General features: G+C 39.6%; 2 protein-coding genes and 1 long non-coding RNA gene across 8 annotated transcripts in view; 1 reads left to right on the top strand and 2 right to left on the bottom strand.

The window, feature by feature from the left end:
* Positions 1-6,693, bottom strand: part of MCCC2 (methylcrotonoyl-CoA carboxylase 2) — a 92,175-nt gene extending 85,482 nt beyond the window's left edge. Inside the window, exons 1-2 of the mRNA XM_033929047.1 lie at positions 6,148-6,693; positions 2,931-2,997 (exon numbers count right to left, since the gene is read on the bottom strand). Of these exons, the coding sequence (XP_033784938.1) occupies positions 2,931-2,997; positions 6,148-6,273 (193 nt within the window). The 5' untranslated portion in view covers positions 6,274-6,693. The remainder of the gene's footprint in view (positions 1-2,930; positions 2,998-6,147) is intronic.
* An 89-nt stretch (positions 6,694-6,782) lies between these two features.
* Positions 6,783-20,450, top strand: LOC117352547. 4 transcript variants are annotated; one of them, XR_004537718.1, is made up of 4 exons: positions 6,783-6,939; positions 14,610-14,775; positions 17,127-17,229; positions 20,167-20,450. It is a non-coding gene; the product is annotated as an uncharacterized LOC117352547 (long non-coding RNA). The 4 variants fall into 4 exon arrangements; XR_004537719.1 differs by lacking the exon at positions 6,783-6,939 and adding an exon at positions 7,410-7,561 and having other exon boundaries at positions 20,203-20,450; XR_004537716.1 differs by lacking the exon at positions 6,783-6,939 and adding an exon at positions 7,410-7,561.
* The window catches only part of BDP1 (B double prime 1, subunit of RNA polymerase III transcription initiation factor IIIB), a 324,783-nt gene continuing 323,906 nt past the window's right edge, over positions 19,684-20,560 (bottom strand). For 2 of the 3 annotated variants that reach the window (XM_033928971.1, XM_033928981.1), the window contains exon 40: positions 19,684-20,236. In XM_033928971.1, coding sequence (XP_033784862.1) covers positions 20,093-20,236 — 144 coding nt within the window. In that variant the 3' untranslated portion in view covers positions 19,684-20,092. The remainder of the gene's footprint in view (positions 20,237-20,560) is intronic. The other variant, XR_004537715.1, reaches the window with a different exon arrangement.

Genomic DNA, 20,560 nt, shown 5'->3' with positions numbered 1-20,560 from the left:
TCCTAAAAAAGATTAATTCTAGGCTAATGAGATCTTCATTTGATCCTATCCAAGGGAAAGGCTAAGGATCTCAAGTGCCCGCGGTCAATTACCGTTAGAACAAGTCTTAGTTATTGACCTGCTTGCGGGCTATCATTGATCTGGATGTTTCCCTTTTTTAATAGTATTTTTACCTTTTTAGTGTTTTTTACATATAAATTTTTTTATTTTCAAATAATTTAAATAATTTAACTAACTATTGTTATTGCTAATGTTCTTCTTCTTTTGTATTTTTTACTTAATAACACCTTATAATACTTAACTTGGATGTTATAGATTGCCCAACTCTCCGATGTTAAAGTGTCCAATGTTAGTGTTACTGCTGCCGACGGAAGATCTCCGTTTTGCTCTCATATGGAGTTGAGAGCTTCTTCAGGAAAGGGCTTTAAGTCGTTCTTATTATTTATTTTGTGTGTAACCTCTACTGGTTCTCAGCATATTTAAATGATCCTTTTGGATTGCAAACTTGAGATCATTAGCCTTTTCCTTGGATAGGATCAAATAAAGATCTCATTAGCCTAGAATTAGTCTTTTTTAGAATACATTAGGTATATTGATGACATTTTCTTTATATAGGAAGATACAGAAGAGGAGCTAAATTTTTTTTTAATATATAAATGCATGTCATCAAAATGTGAAATTCACTCACACATACTAATAAATCAAAAAATCTCATTTCTTGACGTAACTGTTATTTGGCATGAGGATGGCTTTCAAACAAAAGTTTTTCATAAGGAGACTGATAAGAATACAGCATTACATTTCTACAGTCTTCACCCCAATAGTCTGAAAAAAAGTCTTCCCTACTCCCAGTTCCTCCATTTACGGAGAATATGTTCTTCAGTGACAGATTTCAAAGAGCAGTCTAGAGCAATGAAAGAGAGATTCATTAATAGAGGATACCCGAAGAAGGTTATAAATACTGCCTTCAAAAGAGCTCTATATAATAACAGAGACTTGCTTCTAGCACTGAGAAGGCAAGATGTTGCAAGAAGTGAAGATGATGAGCACAAGGAGATGATGACCTCTGTCCATCACGTATGCAAAGAACAGCCCTACTGTGGTTAAAATTTTAAGGAAGCACTGGCAGATGCTAAAAATTGCAGGTAGATTCAAAGATCATGATTTACGTATTGCCTACCATAGATCTAAAAATCTGAAAGAAATTTTATGCCCGGCCACACTTCCATCTGAAGAAATGGACATTGATAACAGAGAGTTGGGTCACACTGCTTATGGCACCTGTCAGATGTGCAAAATTATGTATTGCACAAAATCGTTTATCAATCCATGTGACAAAAAAGAATACAAATTAAAATACTCATTGAATTGTAAAACTACGGGAGTAATATATGTACTCATATGTTCCTGTAATTTAATCTATGTGGGCAAACATTAGGCTGAATGAGCACAAAAGTAACATCACAAGAGGGGTCCCTCTTGTAAAACACAGTCAAGAACATAAACGTGATTTTATTTCATTAAGAGCTTTGGTTATAGATATGATACAGAAAGGGAGGAGGGGGAGGGGATTTTTAAATTTTTTTTTTAAACTTTGGCCCAGAGAGAACAACGCTGGGTCTATCGATTGAATTTAGTTGAACCTCATGGACTGAATAAAGGTTTGGAATGGCAACATTTTTACTAAATGCCTGTTTCTCTGGAATAAGTTCTGTGTGTCTGTATGGTAGTTAAATGTTCTGTCTGGCCACCTTAAGAATGAGTAATCAGCCCTGAATACGTGCAGGCAATAGACGTCATGCCGTTCTTTTATATAAAAACGCTGGGCCTTGTCTGCTTGTTTGCTCAGAACCGAAAGTAACATGTAGTCAAAATGAAGAAGGTAAATAATGAATTTGCTGAAAATTTTATATGAAAGCTTGAATTCTCTCTCTTTAGTGTTGCTATAAACTTTATCCCTGATGCAGCGGGTGTACAAATTTATCCCGCGAAACGCAGGCCTTGTCGGAAGACAGAAAATATAAGCAACCACTTCGGTTCCAGAAAGAGCAAAAGATATAAGCTAAGTACTTTGAAGTTGTGAGAATTTATGAAGTATTAAATCAATTGAGAGTTTTCTCTGGTATATAAGCACGACAAGCAATATCTAGCTCTTGAGAAGCACTGAATCATTGCAATATCAAATGAATTGAAAAGTTTGAATTAATTGAAAGTTGTTTACAGCACTGACGCACTTTTTCTAAAGCACCAGTGCACTTTAAAAAGCTCAAGCACTTTTTTTCTGCCGGTCCTGAGTATTGAGTTGAATTGTAGTTCTTTTTACCAGTTTTTTAGAGGGTCTTTATAAAAATTGATGAAGTGTTAAAATTTGAAGAAGTTTTAGATTCAGATTAGATTAAACAATAAGATATTAATAAGGAATCAATTTATGAATATTAATAATGTAATCATTTAAGTAATGTAATTAATTGATAGTTTCAACAATGGTAGGGAAGGCGGGTTCAAGCCGGTGATGTCAGTAGGAGCAAAGAGAGAAGATTATTTTTTCTCTTGGAAGAAATTCCAGCATGAGATAAATTATTCCGTTATCTGAGGCTTGTCCCTGTCAGTTTAATTTAGGTAAAATTAAGATTCAAGAAAGATATTTTCTACAATTCAGCTTGATTTCTAATGGTTTTGCTGTTTTATATTCAACTATTTATTTAATTAACCATTCAATCTTCTAATTTAGGATTTATGACCCATTTGCCTAAATTGGACCTTAAAGAAACTATGGCAGAACTCTGCCACATACATGCCCATTGGTTATAATGGAATCAGTGGAGGAATAAACTAACATCCAACATATATGCATAATGCCAGTTACAACCTTTCTTCAAATCAGGATATATCTTAAAATGAAGGTAGGTTGATATGTTTAGGATACCTACCTAATCTGATTTTATCAGCTCGTTCTTTCAGTTCATCGACTAGTGCTTTCATTCGATCATAGTTTTCCTAGTCAAAACAAAAACAATGAAATATTATGTTGAAAACATTCAAAAATATATATCGAAAGATTAGGTTCTTACTTTTGCTAATCTTCTTTCTTTTGTGTTCTCTTCCCTTTGTGCATCGCGGAAGTCGTGTTTGCAAAGAAGGTGCATTAAACTGATATCCCAAGGTTTATCGCGTATCCCAAGTGTTTCTTGAGAGTGTGATCCTACATCTAGGCATCTGCCTAGGGTGGTGGAACTTAGGGGTGGGAATTGTGGTATGGCAGAACAGGACCTCTCTTCTGCTGCCCCTACCTCTGCCCTAGCTGACCCAAAGCACTTGAAATCATTGTGTAGCCTTTGAGTGCAGGCCCATGCTCAATGTCTACTGGGTCCTGTCCCCATCAAGCAGGAAAGCTTGCATTGGAGGGGACAGAATTCAATAGATCAAGGCTGCCCAATTCCTGGCCTCGATATTTACAGGCAGGCCAGGTTTTCCAGATATCCACAATGAACATGCATGAGAGAGATTTCCATACCAAGAAGGCAGTGCAGGCAAATCTCTCTCATGCATATTCATTGTGGATATCCTGATAACCTGGCCTGCCTGTAGATCTTGAGGACTGGAATTGGGCAGCCCTGCAACAGATTTTCAGCCTTCACTAAGGCTTCAAACTGTGCATGACGCTTTCAAGTGCTTAAGGGTTGCAAAAATGAAAGCGCTATAATAAGTACTTTCCAACTGCTCCACACAGGGACTCAATAGGACTATACGATGATTGTTCAAAGATCTAAGGACATGCACCAGAGACTACAGTATAGTTAGAGAGAACAAATAGAAGGGAACATTGACAGAATGCTTTAAATGCTACCGGTAATTAAAAAAAAAAAAAGTATATCAACACTGGGAGCTAATGATATTTCTGGAGTAATGGAATAGCATGTTCTGTATATCATGATCGATTAAGAAGCCAAATAGTTGTATTTTGAAGTGGTTATAGTTATTTTTATTTGATATACTGCCTTTCCTCTACAGATATCAAAGTGGTTTACACTTACTGCAACTGTAAGAAACACTGACGCAGTTTAACACTAACACAGTTGCAGTAAATGCAGTAACACAGTTGCAGTAAATGCAGTAACACTAACACAGTTGCAGTAAATGCGACTGTTAGTCGGCAACAGCCAGTTTTGAGTGCTCAGCCAGGCATGAGAGCCGGCGGTAAGCGTAAAAGCTGTAAAATGCTGAAACTTGCATCGGGGGCTGGCTTGGAGATAACAGCAAGTAGAAATACACCGTTATAATGCATGGAACAGTAGCAGACTGCCTCATAATATCAAGATAAGGAGTACTGTTTAAAGAACAAGTAAATATTTTATGAAGTAAGAAAGAGGTGGAAAGGGACCCGATGGTGCTTTGATGGTCCTGTGACAACTCGTGCTGGTTAATTCTATATTTCACGTTGTTTTGAGGTAGTAGGTCTGAGCACATCACTTATATTCAAATAAGTAAAATAAAAAATATATAAGATATTTTATTGAATTTTGAAATGAGATTCTGTGATAGTATGAATTGAAATTTTGAAATCACAGATATTATACGTTCTTTCCCATCTCTGTGAAAAGCCATTTTAAAAGTTAATATGAAAGATGAATGTAGGGCAGAAAGTGAAGGAGAGACAAACAGCAAATGGATAAGAAGGCCCTAGAAACACAAAAGCATAGACAGAAGGAAGTGCAACCAGAAACTGGGAAAAAATGAGATCACCAGATAACAAAGTTAGGGAATATGAATTTATTTTCAATTTACTGATTGAAATGTGTCAGTTTTGAGAATTTATAGCTGCTGTCTATATTTTGCATTGTTCAGGAAGAAATTCATTTCTTTCTATTTCTGTGTTATAATGTATATAGAGTCTGGCATCTTAGGGTTTCGTTTGTGGTATTGTGTTTGCATAGGGGTTATTATCTGTGTTCTGCATGTGTGACCAAGGCCAGGTGTTCTGGTAGGAATGAATGTTGAGAAGCATACAGTGTGCTTTGTGTGGTTTAATTTTGTGGTTAACCATTACGTGTTGTTAATAAGATTATATTGTATGTGCATGACAAATGAATGGGAAAAAATGGTATTACTATTAATGCTATCATTTATTATGGGGGTGGGGGTCAGGGACAGAGCTTAGGTGGAGTCTGGGTGGAGCTTTTGGGGCCCCCAAACAAAAAAGCGTTCCGCTGCCTATGCTCCATTCTGTACTATGAGAAGCTAAAAGGCCTACATAGACTAAGAAAAAGGAAATGCCAGGAGAAACTATAAACAAAAAGAAAAACAAGGACATCTTAATATGAATATGTGTCATCTAGTGAACTTTCTCTGCAGATCAAAACTTATTTTTAATATTATAGGTATTCTCTGGAAAACTTGGGTAACAAAAAAATTAAAATTGGCACTGAAACATTTACCTTAAAGCAATTTTATATTTATTTTGTTGCAATTTATTGCATTTCAAGGACAATTAGGATTAAAGGATGAGCAAGGGCAACTCAAACAGACCCATGAACAAATGATTTGAAAGGACTATATGTCCTCTCAGGTTTAAGAACTGTGCTGGTTTCACATCTTATGCTTGTGCTGTTTTGTGATTTTTTTTTTGTTATATGAAAACTTGAATAAATAAACTAAGGAAACAAACACCTTAAGGCTAATCTTCAGTTGTTAAGTTTCACTGCATTTTAAGTTAGTGTAAACATATCAATACAGCAGTATTTTTTTTTATTTTGGAGCATCTTTTACGTTTTACTATCAACTCATGTCAATCTTGATTCTTGGTTGTAAAGCTCTAGTCGCAATAATGCTTAATTGTCCCTTGAACAGCTCCGATTCTAAACGGGAACGGCTAAGACCGAGGTACTGATCTTTATGCTTTCCAACCTGCCAAATGACTTTTCACAGAGTAGCAGCTAGAAGACGGCCCAGACACGAACGGCATTCCAAAGTGCCAGTCTAGGAGCAGATACGGGCTCTTGCACAAGCAGGACTGGCTTCGTTTCGCTTGCCCGTTTGCACATCGTGCTGCCTCTTATCGTGTTGTTTCCAGTTTAAGATCCAGGCCTCCCAAACACAAGACTCGCAGAGCAGCCGCTCTCCTGCTCGACCCCAGAGGCCTCGGCCTACCTGATACAGCGAAGAGCTGGGATCGGGCTGCGAGCCCACCGTGGCCACTTGGTCTCCGTGGTAGAGGCGCTGTAGGGCGACTGCCGGTCGGCGCAAGAACCGTAGACTGGGCAGAATCAGCCGCATGTCTGGTGCAGCTGAGCCCGAGACCTGCTTCTACCACCGCCTCCTGCGCCTGCCAATAGGAAACTTGCCCGAGACCTGCTCCTATCACCGCCTCCTGCGCCTGCCAATAGGAAACGTGCCTGAGACCATCGGGCGCCCTCTGCAGTGAAATCTGCTCTCTTCAGTTCCGGTTGGAAAATCTCTTCACCTTGGTGATGTGAAAAGTTACTTTAGAATCAGGTCGGCTGCAGTCAAAGCAAAACAATAGCGGTGACAGCCTCCGAAAGACTTATTAGGCTGTACTTTTAAGTTATGTTACATGCAATCTCGTATCCGGCGAATAGTCACCCAGTCGATTCCCACCAGACAGTTCTCCCCCCACCAATTGTCTTCCGGATAATTACCACCGCGGACTGCTCCCACGCGGACACTGTTACCTTTATTTGCCGGTCGCTGTTTTTCTTGCATCTTTATAACAGCTGATTGGAGGAGCCGCGTCGGCGAGTTCTCCCCAGTGCCTGATTGGAGCCGCATAGGAGGGAGTCAGTCGCTGATTGGAGCTGCGCAAGTGGTCCCAGCCCGGCGTTATAAATTCTTGTGGGGCTTCAGCGATGGGTTGGTGGTGAGTGGGAACTGGGAAGATGGAGAAGGCTGGGAAGTGTCTCCACTGTGGGTCAGCCAGATAAGGTCTCCAAGTCTTAGAGACATGATTTTCTATGGCGTAAATCGTGATTATATATTTATTTCTAAAAATTCTAGACCACCTATACGTTTTATATGCTGATATAGAAATGTTTTGAGGTTTTTTTTTTAATACATTTTTGGCTTCTTTTGTTAAAAAAAACAACCAAAAATAACCCCAAAAAACCTGATCCCTCACCTCTCTGATAAGTTTTCTCAAGTATGCGCAGCTTGAATGTTGAGTTTAAAGGGAGACCCCAAATATGCAGAGCCTTTGAGTGTTAGGGTTACGAGGAGACCCCAAGTATGCGCAGCTTCGAGTGTTAAGGATAGGGGGAAATTCCAAACACGGGCAGCCTCCAAAGGTTAGGGTAAGACGGTTTTGCTACTAGCTGAAAAGAGTGACATTTTATTTTGCTAATTGCCAATTTGCAGACTCGTAATGCTGTTTTGACATTGTTTCAGATCATTGATTAAAAACCATGTGAATGTTGAAGTGTGGAACTCCAAGCTATCATGAAGTTCCTATTCCTGCAGAAGAAAACTCCAAATGCTCATCATACTCCACAGTGAAGAAGTGGTGTGCAAACTTTCAGTGTGGAGGTTTTGAGACTGAAAATGCAGCAAGGTTTGGGAAACCTCAAATGATGTCAGCTCCTGAACTTGTCAACCACATCTATGACCTGATTTTTGCAGATTAGTGAATATCAGCTAAAACAATTGCTGACATACTACAGATATCCAGCGAACGTGTTGGGTACAGGGCCGCCATCAGGGCAGTACTACCAGTCCTGCATTCAGGGGTCCAGAGCTGACAGGGGGCCCGGGCTCCCCCAGGGTCCTAGGCAGTGTTCTAAGGCAGGGGCGCCAGTAGTTCGCCAAGGCAAAGTGAGTCGATCACCCAGGACTCACTTTGTCTTGGCGATCTAATCTATCGGGCCGATCAGTCTTCCTCTCCCCGACGTCAATTCTGCAGTCGGAGAGGAAGTTCGGGCCAGCCAATCGCTGCCTGGCTAGGCGGAACTTCCTCTCAGACGGCAGAATTGACGTCGGGGAGAGGAATGCTAGTCGGCCCGAAGCAGGGAGAGCATGCGTCGGCGTCGGCTTTGGGGCCTATTATCCATTGGTGGGTCCTGTTCCCCGATGGCAGCGGCAGTGGCAGTGGCTTGGGGAACGGCAGGGAGAAAGAAAGAAAGGGGGCAGGCAGGGAAACAGAAAAAAAGAAAGGGGGCATGAAGAGAGGAAGAAAAAGTTGGGGGAGGGAATGAGGTGTGGAGGAGAGGAAGCATACAGGCTGAAAGAAGGGAAAAAAGATTGGATGCACAGTCAGAAGAAGAAAGTGCAACCAGAGACTCATGAAATCACCAAAGATAGGAAAAATGATTTTATTTTAAATTTAGCAAAGTGGAGGCAGTATTACCACAGTTTTCAAAGGAATTTGCCCAAATAACTTAATAGTTAACTGGGTAAATTCCCAGAGATGAAAACTTCCCTTCACTTACTATGCACAGTTCTGAATTTATATCTGCTGTCTATATTTTACAATATGGACCCCTTTTACTAAACCGCAATAGTGGTTTTTAGCGCAGGGAGCCTATGAGCGTCAAGAGCAGCGCTGGGCATTCAGCGCAGCTCCCTGCGCTAAAAACTGCTATTGTGGTTTAATAAAAAGGATGGAGGGTATATTTGTCTATTTTTGTATGGTTGTTACTGAGGTGACAATGCAGAGTCATCTGCCTTGACCTCTTTGAAAAAAACCCAGAATAGGAATGATAATTAACATTTTCTCAGCGTATAGTGTGCTTTGTGTTTTTTTATTTTATTGTTGGTAGATCATTTTGACTTGGTCATTTTAAAGAAGCTCACAAGCTCAAAAAGTTTAGGCACCTCTGAGCTAGAGCATTGAAACTGTGTATTTCTATTTTATCCCCCCTTTTACAAAACTGTGGAGCGTTTTTTAGCGCCAGCCGTGGTGGTAGCAGCTCTGATGCTCAGAATTCTATGAGCGTCAGGGCTGTTACCACTGTGGCTAAAATCCACACTACAGTTTTGTAAAAGAGTGAGGGGTTAGTTTGTAATGACATATTCCATACTAGGCGAAGGTGTTTTCTGTGTTCTGTGTGTTCGAAAGACATGGTTTTCTGTTAGGATTGATCTGTGCTGGTCTGGCTTGTTTAGTTTTACAATGGGTGTATTGATGTACTGCTCACTGCAATATGTAAGATGCTGCCTTTTCCTAGGTACTCATGTGTGATGTGTGGTTTGTTACTAAAAATAATGTTTTTCTTACAGATGTGGGGGGGAAGGGGGCAAAAACTGATGGGCCTCGGGTGTTACATATGCTACGTACGCCACTGTATGTAAAGATACCAGAAAGCTGGCGTAGCAAAAACTTTAAGTAAATTGTTATTCTTCTAAGTTTTGAGTATTTAACCCTCTCACAATCTCATGGGCACTCGTTTCAAGTTTATTGAGATTTTGATTTAAACGCAATATCAAATATTTTCAATGCGTATAACAAAAATAAATTTGGGGAAATAAATAAAACCATTTGAACAATAAACATACAAACATATCCATAGATGATTAAAATTACATAAGGAGTACAAGGATAAACTACATTTGTTTAAAAATGCGTTCTCCGTGCCTGCTCATAAATTTGTTGACTGGAAGGATCCAGCAATGTGGCCAGATGTCATTCAGGACAAAGACAGAGAAAGAATTGTGCAATTTGGATTAATGATGGAAAATGATTTAAAGCAAATGGCACAGTCTGAGTAAAGATCTTGACGGACGTTCTTTTTATGAATATCTCCTCTATGCCAAATCACCCAATGGACGTGAGAAGATTTTAAGGGACTGGCTTAGGTGGAGCATTAGCAGAAAAGTATGTGTGTATTCGGCCCATGGAAGAAGGGGGGGGGGCGTCGTGGGGGGCCCAATAGGATTGCTCAGTAAGGGGCCCAGAAATTTCTGATGGCGGCCCTGGTTGGGTAACTAGGTATGCAGAAGCTGTCAGCCAAGTGGGTGCTCAAATGTTTGAAACAACATTGAGTGGAACTTACAAGTTAATTTTGTAGCATTTTCAGTGAGCTAGTGCCAACCTTTTGGAATGATTATTTACTGTTGATGAAATATGGTTACACCACTATGATCCAGAATAAAACAACAGACCATGCAATGGTAGCACTCAGGTTCTCCAAGGCCAAAGACATTCAAGACCCAGAAGTCAGCAGGAAAGGTCATGATCAGTATTTTGGGATCAGGAAGGTGTTTTAATGACTATCTTCCAAGGGGCCAAACAGTTAATGCAGAATACTACTGTAACGTGCTATGCTGGTTAAAGGGAGCATTGAAAGAAAAAAAAAAAAAAAGGAGAGGGAAGCAGGGGAAAGGAGCTCTCTTTCTGAAAGACAATGCACCTGCTCACAAGGTTGGCAGAACGATGCAGTTGTGGTTTCAGTGTATAGACCATTCATCCTACTCACCAGATCTTTAATGGATGTAGTAGTTTTAATAGCTGCATTTTTTTGAAATTGTATTTTTTAACTGAAATGTTACCGTTTTTCTGTTGTGAACTGCCTAGAACTGCTGGTGGGGCGATATACAAGAAAATAAATTATCTTGCTCCATCTGGCTATTTTCTGTTTCCAAACCTTTAAAAAAGTTTGAAAGGAAACCCAATTTTTGAGTGATTCGGAGATGATTGCAGCAGAGCAGTATTTCAGTAACCAAAGTATTTTTGGGAAGGGTTATACAAACTTCAGACATGATGTGCCAAGTGTGCTGAACTTAAGGGTGAATATATCCACATCATTTGCTTCTTTGTTGGGCTGAGAACCTTTAAGCACCACTTCATATGTTAGGTCATTGAGGGGAACTGTCTGGCAGGAATTGACCTAGGTAATAATTCTCCAGGTGGCAATTGGGAATGGAAACTTTCCATCTTTAAAGTGCTCATCAGATTTTAAAAAAATAACACAAAGTATATTCTCATTTTAAAATTCTCTATTGCAGTCTCAGCAATTCTACTTATGACAACTTCTTTTGCAGCATCAGATAAAAACAGAAAAAAATGAAGGCAGATAAAGACCAAACAGCTTATCTAGTCTGCCTATCCATGCCATCTACTATCCCTTCCTCTCCCTTAGAGATCCAATGTACTTATCCCAAGCTTTCTTGAATTCAAAAAGTTTTCACCTCTATTGTGAGGCCATTCCAGGCATTCATCACTTTTTCCATAAAAATTTTCTGAAGTTACTTCTGAATCTATCCTTTCACCATTTGTCCTATGCCTCCTCATTCCAAAATTCTCTTTCAATTGAAGAAACTTACCTCGTACACATTTGCCATGTAGGTAAACATCTCTATCATAACTTTCTGGTCCTGTCTTTCCTCCAAAGTATGCATATTGATATCTTAAGTCTATCCTCGTACACTTTATGACTAAGACCACCAACCATTTTAGTAGCCTTTCTGTTTATATATCTTTGAAGGTGCAGTCCAGAATTCTATATAAGGACTCACTGGAGTCTTATACAGGAGTATCATTACCTTCTTTTTCTTACTGACCATTACTCTCCCTAAGCACCCAAGCTTTTGCTATCATCTTTTCTACCTGTTTGATTACACCCAAAAAATACTTCTGCACAAAATTAGCAAATTCTACAAGTTTGTCAAAATTTAAACTATTTATTGTACAATCCCATTCCATTTCTGGAGTAGTGGGTTATTTTCCTATGGTTGCCAGACAGCTTGTAGGAAGCCTCATTATACAGTCTTGAGCCCTTCTCCTCTTACCTGAGGACTGCCCCCTGGGATTAGGTGTATGTCCCATCATGTGAGAGAGTACTTTCCTGAAGGAGGGCTACACTCGAGTCTAACCCTCCCCAGAGTTCCCATGGGCAATAGGTAACCAGGGATAAACAGGGAATAGCTGGGTTCAACTAGTTCCTAATAGTTCTAGTCATAGTGAAAAACTAGGTGGGTGGTGTTAGCAACCAGCTTCCCTTATTGCTCTGGAGTATTGTGTTGCCCAATAGTACAGATTGAATGACCTTGCCATTGGACTTGAATAACTAATTTGCATATGAAGTGAATTGCAGAGAAAAGGGGTGATTTATAAAGAAAAGAGATTCCTAAAGACGCCCAGTGGATTCCTGATAGAGAGGGGAGCTTTAGCTTGGACCCCCTCAATCCTTAGGGGATATTTTGAGGGGGGGGATCAAGAGGGACCTCACCCTAAACTGAAGAGGGGGGTCGATTAATGGACTCCCAGCAGAAAGGAACATAGTTTGAGTTCTTGGAAACTCTTGAGGGGAGGAATGCTGGCTTTGGCCTAACCCTGCAGTTAACTAGAACACTTAGTGGGTAGTGAATGGACATTTGGCCCACATCTGTGGTGGAAGAACACTTGGCCTACACCTTTGGGTAGGTGGGGCTAGGGGTATGACACCCCCAGGAATCTTTTCTTTCCTACAAGCCAGACTGTATGTAGGAGCTTTCACTGCTCGTGTTTATTTTCTTTAAAATTGTTCTTTTTGTTTCCAGATTCTGCCCTTGTGCTGCAGAGGTTCCCCGTGAAGACAGCTCTGGCTGCAGGAGATCACAGACTTTGTGGAAAGGGGGTTAGCCGCCTGTTGGTGCACCCTCTGGACAACCTGCACTTCATATCGGGGTTCAGGGACTGTTCCCTTGGCAGCTTGCTCACCCCAGGTTCATCTGCTAGTGGGTTGGGTGCAGGCTGCATGGCTCCGTGGAGGTGTTGGCAGGATCAGGGCCAGATTGTGTTCCTCCGCTAGGTATATGTGTGGCATGTCCCAGGGCAGTGGAGATAACCACTGTCAAGACTGGTGAGGCAGTCAGAAGACCAGCAATCCAATTTGCATGCTTGTTCAGGCAGAGTATCTCCCTGTAAGCTGTTCCAGCTTCCATTGCAACAGTACACAGCACCACATTGCACACCACAGCTGTCTGGTGACCATAGGAAAATAACCCACTACTCCAGGAATAAAACAAGAATTTTTTACAAAGAAGATTAACAAAGATAAGAACCTAATTTTTCATTTTGCTAGTCCATATTCCATTTTTCTTCTACCTTTGGTGTCAGGATGTTTTATTTTTCCATCATGTTGGTTCCAGTTTCTTTTTTCTGCTTTCCTGTTGTCTGCTAATTCTCCTTCAAGTGGCTACTCTCCTCTATTTGTCTTTTCTACTCTGTCTATTACCTCACTACACCTGCCTCAGACATATTGATTCCTTTTTAGCTCTCTTCTCTTTCACTTTTCAGCTATCAAATTTCCATCTTCTCTCTCATTCACCATCTCATTTCTTCCTCAGTCCTCCATTCCCTTTCAACTTCAGTACCTCCATAATAACTATCCTCTCTTCCCCCTCAGAGTTCTAACATTCTCAGTGTCTTCCTTCCTCTACCCTTATAGCCCAGCAACTGTTCTCTCTTATTACGTTCCCTCCCCACCCTCATAGCCCGACATCTCCCTATCTCTTCTCTGTTGCACTCTCCCCATGGTCCAGCATTTCTCCCACTCTCTTCCCTCACTCCTATTTCCAGGTATCTCTCTCTCCCTCTTTCTCCCCCTCCACCTCCTGTGTATCTATCCCACCCCAAATGTCAAATCTCTTTCCTTCTCCATGCACCATCTTTCCCTTCCTCCCTCCATTAAGTGCAATTTAATCCTCTCCCTTTACCATGCATGTCTCCTCCCCCTGTACCAGCATCTTTCCTTCTTGCCACTAACATTCCTTCCTCTCACCCTCCCCACCGTGCCAGCAACTTTTTCCTCTTCACCCCTGCACTCTAAAGTTTACTTCTTCGGGTTGCAGTATTGACAGTGACTCTCACATGCTGCTAATCCGGAAGCCTCCCCTCTGCCACAGAGAGGCTTCTGTGTTAGCAGCAGGCAGTGTGTGGGAATTGCTGCCGATACCACAATTTGAAGATACTGACACAGTGAAATCCTGCATGACTGTGCAATTCGGTAGAAATTCTGCATTGTGCAGTCACACAGAATTCCACCAGGAGTAAATAAAGTTTTTCACAAATTCAATCTCAGGACTGGTGGAGCTCTTCAGGACAGAAATGGTTGAACTTACTATCCTCTCTAGACAAAATTATAGAAGGCAAAACCCTGACTTCTTGTTTGTGTGTGTGTACTATAATAAGTGTCTTAACTGGCAGCATAGCCCTATATCACGAACTACTTTAAAAACCAAAATGACAACTGTGGCACCCTATTCTAAATGACCCAGCAGTTTTATTTAAGGTAACACTTTTCACCCATGCAACTGTGTTCTGACGAGCCTGAATATGCTGAGGAAGACCTACATAAATATCATTACAGTAGTTGAGGTGGGATATAAACATGGCATGAAGAGCCTGATAATCAAGGTAAGAATGCAGTGAACAAATTTTCTGAAGTACAGTATACAGAAGCCTGTCTTTAAGATGTTAGAAATATGTAAGTGGAAGGATAGATGGAAGTCAAGAAAAACTCTAAGATAGCAAAAGGAAGGGGAGAGTTGTACAGACCAAGTAAATCGAAGAGGTGTGGAAGGTTGTAGAAGCTCCCCAGAGATCTTTATATTTTTATCTCCCAGTAATCTGTTTTCTGAATAAAAGATTTCACCAGCAACAATTTGTTTACAATTTATTTCAGGTTTACACTGATCCCTGCAAAGAAGCAAGCAATTCAGAAGCATACAAGTGAAGTTAACATTGAGCTTCCACTCCATTACTCAGACTTGTTTCTGGAGCACATATTATAGCCTTGCTAATGTTGAAAACATTCTGGACAAGTAAAAATCCTTACTGGGACAAAAACTGTGAGTGAGCCTCTTGTTTCCCGACTAATGACTGAATAAATCTCTCAATACCTCTTGCTTTGTGGCTGTATCACCAGTTTGAGCTGACCAGGAAATGGAAGACCCAACCCAGGGATTAAACTGGTACACTGAAGCCACTGGAATGGTGTTAAATAAGTTTAAATGACAAAACACTCAAGAATGATATAAAAATTTATTATTCACACAATTTACAATTTAAACACAACTTGCTTGAAACAAAGATGCTTACATAACTTTAAATCCTAATTTAAGAAATTGTAACATTTGTCCAGGGAGAAAAGAAATTTAACTTAACCATTTTTGCTATTTTACACCATATAAGCATATTTACATTATATACATTCTGATGTACATGACACTATTTTCAATAATATTCTTATGTTTTAGGCAGCTTTTTGTTTCCTCTGTACATGTACCTGCCTTAAAATGAAGAGTCAAATAATCCTAAAAAGCGCATACACAAAGGGGTTGAATTAGCTGCTTTTCATTTACACAACATTCCCGTATGTCTTTCTAACTTGCTCTATCATTGAAGCCTGGACAAATTGCCCTACTGCTCAAGTTTCAAACTGGTGCTTATTCAGCCCCTATGTGTGTCTGCTTACTATGTGTTCAATAAATGCACACACTGTCTTCCTTCTAATAAGAAAACAATGGGAGTAGCAATGATTTTTCTATAATTCTAACTTTGAAAAATGGCATTTTAGTTACTTCACTCACCTTTCAAATATCTTTTCTGATTTCTTAATATTATTTCTAGTGTAAAAGGTGTCTCGTTCTGGACAAGTGGGTTATATACCAGTGCCTGTGAGACATGCAGAAGGAATCCACTCTGGTTTTTGAATCCCTCCTACTTTACCAGAGGGCTCTGCTGCCCCCTTCAGTTTTTCCCTTGAGCTGGAAGGAGTGTTTTTAATCTGCTCTGCTTATTTCATTTTCCCTTCCTTTTTTCTTTTGGTGCTAAAAGCTTCCCTAGTCAAGAGTACAGTTCTGCCTGCATGGAGAAGACTGAGGTTTGTAGCTGACAGGCCAATCCTTTGTGGTACCTGTTGGCCAGCATGCAGAAGCCTTTTTAGAAGCTCAGGGCCATTTGCCTTGTAGCAATGTTCACCTACTGTACTGCAGGGTTTTGAGCGCAGGCTGTTAAGCATCCTTAGGGTACTCAGCAGGGTCTTGCAAGTTTCCAGCTGTGTTTCGCCTCCCCCCCTGTTTTTTGTGCCTGCGAGTCAGATACTGGTCAGACTGGCAGGCCAAAGATTCAGCGCTGGAAGGACATGCAGTAGTGAGGCATTGATTTCTTCTCCCCAATCCAGCTATATTTGGAGCTGAGGCAGGTTGCAACACATTGCCAGCACAGGTCACAGTGAGTAAGAGTTACAGCTTATGAAGAGAATTGGGGGGGATCTATATAAACACAAAATTTATAGACCACACAATTTAAAGATTTCTGCATGTTCCCCCCCACCTCTAAAATCACTAGGATTTTTTTTGTTTTATTTCAGCGTTTTGGAGCCATTTTTTTTTTTGGCACCAAAACACTGCGGTAGTAGCCATCCTGGATTTCCCAATTTCTTTTTTTTTTTAAAGTTCTCTAGAAGCTTCAAATCTCCTTGTTTTGCCTCAAAACTGGCAGAGATTGAGTCCTCAGGCTTTTTTCATGCCTAATTCATACCAAGTTTGCGCCCGAAGAGGGCTCTTGTATCACATGCCACTCAGCATGTGAAGGGGGGCAGGAGCGGTCGGCTTAGCCTCCCCTTGGAATCAAATTTCAAGAGCCCCAGAATGGCAGTCATCCTATAGTAGAGTTCTTCAGGGAGTTTCCCCGTACGTCTACTTCATGTGTGTTTCTAGAAGGGGCTATTGCCTGCTTTGGAAAAAAAAACCTGAAGGGTGCAGCAGAGCCCTCTAGTGAAGTAAGCAGGATTAAAAAAACAGAGTGGATTCCTTCTGCAAAGCTCATGGGTACTGGAATATAATCCACTTCTCCAAAACATCACACCTATCTACTAGAAAAGATATTAGCAAGGTAAGAACCTTATCTCCTTATAAGGAATATAATCTAGACACTCTTAGTTCATCATTGGTTTTCTAATAGAACAATTATAGACTGCAGTGCATGTGAACAAAAATCTTAATATAAATATTCCTATTTAATCTAGTCTGTCATGGAGGAAAATTAGCTTTCATAAATTGGGCTCATGTTCTTTTGCAATCAAATGCAGACAGATAGGCTTAAAGCAACATCATTCATATTTGCTAACCAAAGATCTCCACTATACAGCTATTTACACTAGATTCAAAATGTAAGCACTAATTATTTTCTCATTTAGCATCTGCGTACCCCATTTCAGTTTGGAATATACCAGCAATATTAGACTGTTTAAAACCCGTATGCTGTGGAAAACAAAAATATGCTACCTTCTTGAAAAATAGGTATGTTGGAACTATTTGATTTAAAAAAACCTGACTTTTTCCTGGTTTATCAATTTTACAATATTTTCTTCTCCTTTAAAGAACTCTCTGATTTTATCAAAGTAGTAGATCTACTTGAATTTGCCAAGGATAAGAATGAGATTTATACCAGATCAATCAACAAAAATCTGGCAGGTAGATCCAGTATGTCTGTTGAACTCAAACAAATTGATATCTTCCTGGGTCAAGTTTGACTCTTAAGTTACAGATACCACATAAGAATAGCCTTACTAGGTCAGACCACTTGTTCTCATTGTGGCTAATCCAGGTCACTGGTACCTGGCCAAAACCCAAGGAGTAGCAATATTCCATGCTACCCATCCAGGGCAAGCAGTGGCTTCCCCCGTGTCTTTCTCAATAACAGACTATAGACTTTTCCTCCAGGAAATTGTCCAAACCTTTCTTTAAACCAGCTTCGCTATCTGCTCTTACCACAACCTCTGGCAATGAGTTTCAGAGCTTAACTATTCCTCATATTAGTTTTAAATGTATTTCCCTGTAACTTCGAGTGTCCCCTAGTCTTCGTAATTTTTGACTGAATGAAAAATTGATCCACTTGTATCCGTTCTACTCCACTATTGCAGTGTGGCAAACAGGGTAACATAAAGGTTTAAATCTACTAACAGGGTAACATAAAGGTTTAAATCTACTTACAATGACAAACTATTTCTGCAGAACTGAATGTGTCCAATTTGGCTTAGAAAACACTTGTCCTTAAAAGTTGTAAGTTTCTAAAAATGCAATAGAGCAATCTCACCTATACCATATGCTATAAATTAGTTTATCAACTTAAATATGATGCAAGTACTTCACATCTGTATACTGTTATCAGATAAGCTCACTGTAACAAAGGGATGAAAAATAAGGATTCAAATCATTTGAGTGGAACCAGTTTACATTTGGACATGATTCAAGAAAACATCTGTCAGAGCCAAGTGAAGATGGTAGTTTCTAATTTTCAGAACTAAAATGTTCATGTAGGAGAAAAAAATGAAGATGTGGCATTACAAAAAGTTATAACCATACTGTGCACTAAAATGCCACTTAGCAAAGTCAAAGAGACAAAGAAAAAAACCCACCAGGCTTTTTTTTTTTTTGGTGTGCTGCTTGCATAAAACAGTTCTGGGGAAATAATCAGTATTCAGCAGCAAGAGAAAACTACAGAGCTTATTAGGGTCACCTAATGTAACTAGACCACATCCCTCCCACTTTTGTTTTATTTGAAAGTTATGTGAATTGGGAATTAATCAGGTACCCTGCTATCCAAACAATCACTCAGCAAAGCACTCTATTTAGTGAATGTTTTTAAAATATCCACAAAAACTCTTCTTACCAGAATATAAAAAGTTTAGTCTTCCTGAAAAGTACTATAATGTGTTTCAATATATATATAAGAAATGAAAAGTCCCTAACCAGTAAGCTTACTTTTCAGTGGCAAAACCTAAGACCCAGTCCATTAATAAATAATGATCGGTAGCATAGAATGTTGCTACTCTTTGGATTTTGGCCAGGTACTAATGACATGGCCACTGTGAGAATGGGCTACTGGGTTTGATGGACCATTGGTCTGACCCAGTAAGGCTATTCTTAAGTTCTTATGATCCAGAGGTATCAGGGCATTGATGTCTGCATGCTGGACTGGTCAAGTTTGCCCTCCAATCAAAACCAGAGAGATGTTTGGATGGTTGAAACAACATCATGATGAATATCAAAGTAAAATATTCATCATGGAGAGTCATCTTGTGGCCCATGTTTAGAAATTACTGTTCAGAGTCCTTGGACTTTTTTCCTGGCTAAGACTTTTAAAACCAAAAGTAATTAAATAGAACTCCATATTAACTGGTACAACATGAAAAGTAAAACAAAAAGTTATATAATTAGCTATATGAAATCTGAATATTCCTTTTTTTGCTACAGTCTGTAGCAGCAATTCTATAGAAGCTAAACCAGTTTTCAGCTGTACTAATATTTACTGATAAAGGTGCATAAAACCATAACTAGCTGAGGGAAAGTTTCCTAAAAAAACAAACAAACCCAACTACACTGCTTCCTATTTTTCTTACTTCCTGATGCTCTGAGGCTAATTAGCTGGGAGATATGTACTCACCAAATGACCTTCATGGAGCCAACATTAAGAGAGGCATTAGTGAGGGGCAACATGTGTCTTCCTCACACATGATAAAATTATTTTTAAAAAGCAAAGGCAAATTATTAACCACTGCTTTTCTATCTCCCTCATCTTTCTGCAGGGGCCTAACTCTACTTTTGATGGCACTTGACTAACCAGATCTGTAAATATGGTGACTATGCAGAACTGTTGCATTAACTACAATAGCCCTCAACTTAAAAAAAATTAGTTTGTCTGATTCTTCCTTTGCCAGCTGAAAAAATGGACAGCACCTTTTCAATAAATTAAATAAATATATTAGATTGTGTCCAGTTTACTTCTGTCCAACAATTAAATAATTTACACTTTTTAAATTTTAAACAGGGTAGGGCCTTTAGAGTGACATTACCACATCCATTTCAACAATTCTTTTTTTAAACTTTGCTACTAAAATGCAGTTCAACATCTACAGTTATATACATAAGAACCACCTTGCCTTAGAAAATAATACTTAGCAGGTACCAGTACAAGGAGTTGACAATATGGCAAACATTGCTATGCGTTTTCATCAAAAGTAAATGGTCCATTTACTTGCACAGATAGATTTGAATATTTCCCCTCCTTATTAAATTTATTTCCTGATAGAAATTCTAGTAAACAAATGAGATTGAGCAGGGCCAGTTTGCAGATACAGCACATATTCTGCTCTTCCCTCTTCTAGTTCTTCTCATTCACTTCCATAAAAATGTCATTGAAAAAATATTCAGAAACTCTGGTTGGCTCCTTTTCAGATTCTGAATCTGGTCTATGTGAAATTGCTTCTTCAGGATCTTCACCACGAGGGACCTGGGGATACAAATACTGTACAAAGAAAATTCATGTTAAGATTTGGAGGATTTCATAAAACAGAGTTTCAGCAAGCACAGCTTAAAGTGGAACTAGCTACATTCTGAAGTTATAAGAAGCGAAGTGAATGAGACTCTGGGACATGATTTTCTGCTACAGTGCTGCAGTCAATGACAGATAGCTTGTTACTGCATCAGTTATACAACAGACTTAGGAAATTGTTGGTTAACATTTTGAGAAAAAGAACAAATCAAACATATAAAGCAGTGTATAAGCAATGTACTCTATGAACTGACTTTTCTCTATATTGCTCAAACATTATTTCCAGGTATGTAAAAC

Source organism: Geotrypetes seraphini, chromosome 1 (genome assembly GCF_902459505.1).
Source record: "Geotrypetes seraphini chromosome 1, aGeoSer1.1, whole genome shotgun sequence".
In the NCBI taxonomy this organism is placed as follows: Eukaryota; Metazoa; Chordata; class Amphibia; order Gymnophiona; family Dermophiidae; genus Geotrypetes; species Geotrypetes seraphini.
Note: the sequence above shows the minus strand (reverse complement) of the source record. Positions and strands in the feature narration are given on the sequence as shown.